General features: G+C 32.2%; 2 protein-coding genes across 2 annotated transcripts; both read right to left on the reverse strand.

Moving 5' to 3' along the window:
- Positions 1–61: 61 nt before the first annotated feature.
- LOC140047081 (torsin-1A-interacting protein 2-like) lies at positions 62–3,534 on the reverse strand. The gene is made up of 2 exons (XM_072091892.1): positions 3,392–3,534; positions 62–1,728 (listed from the first exon to the last, which is right to left on the reverse strand). The coding sequence occupies exon 2, from the start codon at positions 1,710–1,712 to the stop codon at positions 672–674; it is 1,041 nt and encodes a 346-aa protein (XP_071947993.1). The 5' UTR covers positions 1,713–1,728; positions 3,392–3,534; the 3' UTR covers positions 62–671.
- A 292-nt stretch (positions 3,535–3,826) lies between these two features.
- On the reverse strand, positions 3,827–5,410 carry LOC140047083 (torsin-1A-interacting protein 2-like). Its single transcript, XM_072091893.1, has 2 exons — positions 5,316–5,410; positions 3,827–4,891 (listed from the first exon to the last, which is right to left on the reverse strand). Exons 1-2 carry the CDS (start codon positions 5,319–5,321, stop codon positions 4,184–4,186), a joined length of 714 nt encoding a protein of 237 aa, XP_071947994.1. The 5' UTR covers positions 5,322–5,410; the 3' UTR covers positions 3,827–4,183.
- Between the last annotated feature and the right edge of the window lie 787 nt (positions 5,411–6,197).

Consider the following 6,197-nt stretch of genomic DNA (forward strand, 5'->3'; position numbering starts at 1 on the left):
TTTTCTGGTGTTTCATTTTAATTCTCATTTCAAAATATTATTTTATCATTGTTTTTTTTATGGAAAACAATTGTAAACTAATACAGTAAGTACCTTTTCTTTATCAAATAAAAGTTTGAACTTTTTAAATATATACAGTAAGATATTAATAATGAACTATATTTAATAAAGATATTGAGTGCAATTTTTGGGGGGAAATAATCTAACTATGGATTTAGTCTTATATTACAACTTCTGAGTTTTTTTTAGCAAAACTAATTTTACTATTACTTGAATCTAAACTTGACAAGTTAAAATTCTGTTTAAACAAAGGATTAACACATTACAAACCAAGAACACAACATTTAATTGAAACATTGTACAAATTCCAGGCCATACATTTGTGGATTAATTAATTGGATTAATACTGAAACAAAAATATAGAATACAGATTTTACGTTTATTTTTTTATGTTTATAAATCGGCCTATTTATTTTGTACTATTGAATTAAATAGGTTTCAACTAAAATTCCCAGGCCTGACATTTGTGAGCTTGGATTAATACTACATAAAAATTTAATCCAATTTACACAGACGAGCTGTAACGGTATATGAAAGCGGAAAACAAAATCATAGAATACGCGGGACAAGCTACGTTGTGTAAATTGGCCTTTATACTATTTAATTAATGATTAAGGGGTTACAAATGCAACTGCAGTTGCAACCCGACTGAACATGGCGTCAATATGGTCCTTATCCACGGAATCCTTCCATTTTTGTATCAAATGTTTCTCCACTATTTTTTCATTCGTTTTTAGATTATCTTTTGGATTTAGTTCATCTGTAACGTGCACCGTAAAAATAATGACGACTTTCTTGAAAGGAGCATTGTCAGTTTCACAGTAGGAATGAAATATCATGGACGCTTTAGCTGGAATGCTCTCTAAGTGATGAATAACGGCGACTTTCTTGCCAGAATTAAAACCACTATCAAGCGTTTTATCAATTTCATATTTCGCGATGTCCGCATCAGACATATTGTACTCGCTACCGTCAATTTTAGTAACTAGGTCACCTGACGTGTAAGAGGTTGAAAGGTCAGAAGCTAATGCATCTAATGTTGAATGTGCATCAGGACCAGCCGCAAGAAGGATCACTGATGGTCTTTTAGGATCATCATGTTTAAAGAAATCAATTGAAGCTGAGCCGATCAATCTCCACAAATATGGTGTTTGCGTTGGGAATGTTGATTTAAGTTCTCCTAAGTTTAACCCAGTGTACTTTCTTAAAGTGCCTCCTGTGTCATCATCAGCAGTGGACCTCAAAAAGATAGATGGAAGTAGACATACTACAATTACTGCAATTAAGATAATTACTGCAATTAAGATAATTACTGCAATTACAATATTTCTTTTTCTGGTTTTAATTTGTTTTTTAACAGGCCTATTTCTGGTACTTGTAGTTTCATGTATTTTTAATTTGTTTGTGTTATCTTGCAAATGAGATGACCTGTGTCGAACTTCATGTCCAAGTTCATGTTGGTCTTTTGCTGCCTTTCTTGTTTTTTCTTTTGTTTTTTCTTTTATTTTTTTCTTCTCTTGTTTCTTTTCTTTTTCTTCTTCATCTTGTTTATGTTGTTCTTTATCCTTCATATTTTCCTTGTTCTCATTTTCTTTATCATCAAATACAAAGGCTCTGTTAAGTGTGTCTTTACTGCGTGTACTTACAACCATTGTTAAGATTTTGATTCTGAAAAACAAAAGTTTAAAGTACATTAACTAAAGATATTTAATATTTGTTGTCGAAAAAGTATTTCAACTTATTATGTTCACAATAAATCTTTTTATACAATTAAAATTCAACGATTTTAAACAATGCTATTGTTACATAGGTTATGCTTTAAAAAAATCATTTAGTAAGAATTTTATGCAAAATTTTGGGTAAACATTATGCCGTGTAGTGGGTGTCACGAAACCTAAGACCACGAAAGCGAAGACCCCCTAAGACCTAAGATTACGAAAGCTAAGACCCAAGACCTAAGATTACAAATATTTATCTTTCGCACCTGCCTTGTATTTTAACTCCCAACATTTATTCTGAATACCACACCTTAGAATTGGCACTTTCATGAAAAAGAATCACATAAAAAGTAACAAATACATTTTTAAATTGATGATTTTACAAACGTTTTTCTCGCACACAAAATGACTAGCCTACAGTACAGTAGGCCTACCCCATGGGCCATGTTCAATGTTTTTGTTTCTATGGAACGTCAAAAGAGCAAAAATTATATAGAGGGCTGAAAACTCTGTGGAGTCCATCTACAGTGTGGATGGAACAATGTAAAATTAAAATTGTAATGATAATAGTATAATCATGCAAGTACGAAGAAATAAATACTGGCAAATAAATTTTAATTTAAAAATCACGATAAGTTTTTTTGTTTCGTTTTCTTTCTGTTTTTATACTTGTACTATTATTGTTGCTCTTTTGGCGCTCCATAGAAACAAAAATATTGAGCATGGGGAGCTTGAGGAGTTACATTACAGTATACAAAGAAACACATCTGTAAAATCATCAATTTAAAGGATTTATTTATTTGTTATTATGTGTTTCTCCTTCTGAAAGTACTTATAAGTCCTAATTTTAAAGTGTGGTGTTCAGGATAAAGTTAGTCAACAAATTTGGAGTCAAAATACAAGAAAGGCAGGTGCGTAAGAAAAACATCCTCTGAACCAACACAATGGAGTAAATATATACCAACAAACAACCCGTCAAGTTTGTTTGTTGTAAAGAAAAAATATACATTTACTCAACGGGCGAAAATAATGTGAGTTTATCTATGTTTTGCGGTAATATTAAATTATATTTATGGTAATAAATGAAACCTACTGTGTTTAAAATTATGTATGGATAAACAAGTATTGTTTTTAAGCTGTAGTATATCTTAGTATTTGTAATCTTAGGTGTTGGGTCTTAGCTTTCGTGATCTTAGGTCTTAGGGGGTCGGAGCTTTCGTGATCTTAGGTTTCGTGACACCCGCCGTGTAGTAGTAGTAGTCCTGTATGAATACTGTAGTAGTCTAGATTAATAATGTAGATAACTATTACTAGGCCTAGCTAGATCTAGTTAGAGAGGCCTTCTTTCAGAGAAGTCTACTATCTCTAGGCCTAGCCTTTTAGTCTAGTCCAGGCCTAGAGGACAGCCTAGTAAGGGATATGTAGGCTGCATATATAAACATCTCCCTGCCTGCTGATCGTACTACTGTAGACCTATGCGGCATCCGGCCTCTAGCTAGGCCTATGCTAGTAGTACCATTCAGGAAAGAGAAACCAATTATAGGCCTAACTAAGAGGCCTAGTAAAGTATAGTAATACTGTATCATTAGACATTACATATATTATCAACTTACATGAAAATAAAGGTGAAATTTTAACAATTAAAACCCTTCTTTGAACAATATGCCTAGGCTATCAGGAAACTGGAAATTCCAACTGGTTTTTTAGGCGCGCGCATTATAAAAAAAGTACAAAATGTTTGCTACCGCCCTCTATAATAAGAAGAAAGTACTACCACAATGTGCTACATAAATTAAATAGGCATTTTACCGTATAATGCAGTATTGTATTATTAATTGTAAACACAGTATGTACCGTTAAGATTCTAATGCCAAATTGTAGTAGAACACAAAAGAACATTAACAAGTTAAAAGAATTTTCTAAATTAAAAATTAATTTATTTCTTTCAGCAATTATATTATCAAAGCTTTAATATAACTCGGTAATATTTTCCTTACAATTTTATATTATCAATCTAAAATTATTATTACCATAATATAACCTTAAAATACTTATTAGGCATGTAGGCCTATTGTTTATAAAAATAGTTGAGTAAAAATAGTTTGACTTTCTACTAAATTGTTAGAAATATTATTAATGTGTGTAAAACAAAAATACCCTTTAAAATGTCACTCAGATCAAATGTTAATATTATTTGTACTTTATTTTTTAAAGGTATTTTCATGATAACCTTTGACATTTTGGGTGCATGATGCAACATCAATGACAAGGAGAGAAAGCGTCATGATCATCTGCACATGCTCACAAAACAATCAGAGTTGTGATAGCTTCCCATTACTTCCTCATGCCAAATTCCAAATCAAGTACTAATGATATTGTGTCCATAAATAAATGAAAGATCTCTGTTAAGTTACAAATGCAACTGCAGTTGCAACTCGACTGAACATGGCGTTAATATGGTCCTTATCCACGGAATCCTTCCATGTTTGTATCAAATGTTTCTCCACTTTTTTTTCATTCGTTTTTGGATGATCGTTTGGATTTAGTTCATCTGTAACATGTACCGTAAAAATAATGACGACTTTCTTGAAAGGAGCATTGTCAGTTTCACAGTAGGAATGAAATATCATGGACGCTTTAGCTGGAATGCTCTCCAAGTGATGAATAACGGCGACTTTCTTGCCAGAATTAAAACCACTATCAAGCGTTTTATCAATTTCATATTTCGCGATGTCCGCATCAGACATATTGTACTCGCTACCGTCAATTTTAGTAACTAGGTCACCTGACGTGTAAGAGGTTGAAAGGTCAGAAGCTAATGCATCTAATGTTGAATGTGCATCTGGACCAGCCGCAAGAAGGATCACTGATGGTCTTTTAGGATCATCATGTTTAAAGAAATCAATTGAAGCTGAGCCGATCAATCTCCACAAATATGGTGTTTGCGTTGGGAACTTTAATCGTAGACGTGTTATATTTTGCCTGAAATCTTCTAAATCAAATTTAACTTCTTCTGACGACGTGTCCTTGCCAGCAAATGTACAAGTTTTGGAATGATTAAAAATGAATAACATAAATACTAGTATAATAATAATGGCAAAGTCTTCTAATTTCTGAAAATAGAAATAATAAAATACAGTTTATTATTATATATTGTTTAGTAAATAATAAAACACTGCATGGCCTACATTTTTAGAAGGCGATTGATATTAAAAATTTGCATTTGTGAATCATAAATTTATAATATAATCTGTTTTCCGGGCAGTCCTTGGTTATTTAATTTAGTGGCATCGTATTCTAGCTAGGCCTGTTGCTATAGATAGGCCGGTTATTAGGCCGGGGTTGTGGTATGCCAGACAGGCCTTTTTGTTGGACAGACTTCACGTCTGTCACAGCCTAGTAGTACTACTAATAAGCCATATACTCCCGCATATACTGTATATAAATAAGCTATATATTCAAATATAAGACTAAGTAGGGCCTAGTTAGATGGTATAAATAACGGGACGTACCCTTAAAAAACAAAGAAAATGTTACCTTCATTATTAGATTTCATAGAAGCGATATAGAACGCCTTTTCTTTTACGGTATTTTTAATCTCAGATCATAATTTCTTCGCACACACGCGCGGCGATTTTGTAAACAAAGCTGATAGATAGAAGGGAATTTCCCCAATCCCCAACCAATTCTAATTTGTGATACAGCGCCCTCAATAAAACTAAAAAACTCGCGCCATGTGTGGTCAGTTGTGAAACATAAAAATCTGAAAAGAAAATTGGGAAATATTTCTTTTGTAAATTAATTTATAATTTTCTATTAAAAACTTATGTTGTTTAAAAATGACGTCATGATCAATAAACAATGTATTGTCACGATTATTGCTTCTATTCATGACGTCATTTGATTGGACGCGGGAAAATATTATTTTCATCAAAGAAGCGCAGCATAGATGGTTGTTATCCTATATAAAAGAAAAAAATATGTTTTTTTCGTCGATCGTTATCGTCCTGGGTGTAAATGGGCCTACTACTATACCGGAGATTATTTTCATCAATTGATTTGTGTGGTGTTTCCCCAGCGAGTTGCTGACCGTTTTAGACCGTTGAAAACTTTCCATCATGTGCTCAGCACACAATGCACGGTGCAACAGATAAGTAACTAAACTAATATTAAGGCGTGTGTAAAATGAAAAATAATAATTCATATTAATACTTTATCGTAAATTAATCTTTTGTTTTACTTTTATTTTACAAACAAAAAAACTATTATTATTAGCCTACTCTATAAGTAAATAGAGATAAAAAGTTCGTCTGATATCAATTTTTGGAATAATTCATTTTGGTGATGTCATCTCCTTGTAATTACATTCTAATTACACAACGAATATCTTTTCTAATAACTCTAACATACGTTTAGTTT

The sequence above is a fragment of the Antedon mediterranea genome, chromosome 4 (assembly GCF_964355755.1).
Source record: "Antedon mediterranea chromosome 4, ecAntMedi1.1, whole genome shotgun sequence".
Taxonomy (NCBI): domain Eukaryota; kingdom Metazoa; phylum Echinodermata; class Crinoidea; order Comatulida; family Antedonidae; genus Antedon; species Antedon mediterranea.

Bases quoted from the DNA above. Each gene is read 5' to 3' on its own strand.
- LOC140047081 (XM_072091892.1), bottom strand. From the start codon at position 1,712: ATGGTTGTAAGTACACGCAGTAAAGACACACTTAACAGAGCCTTTGTA.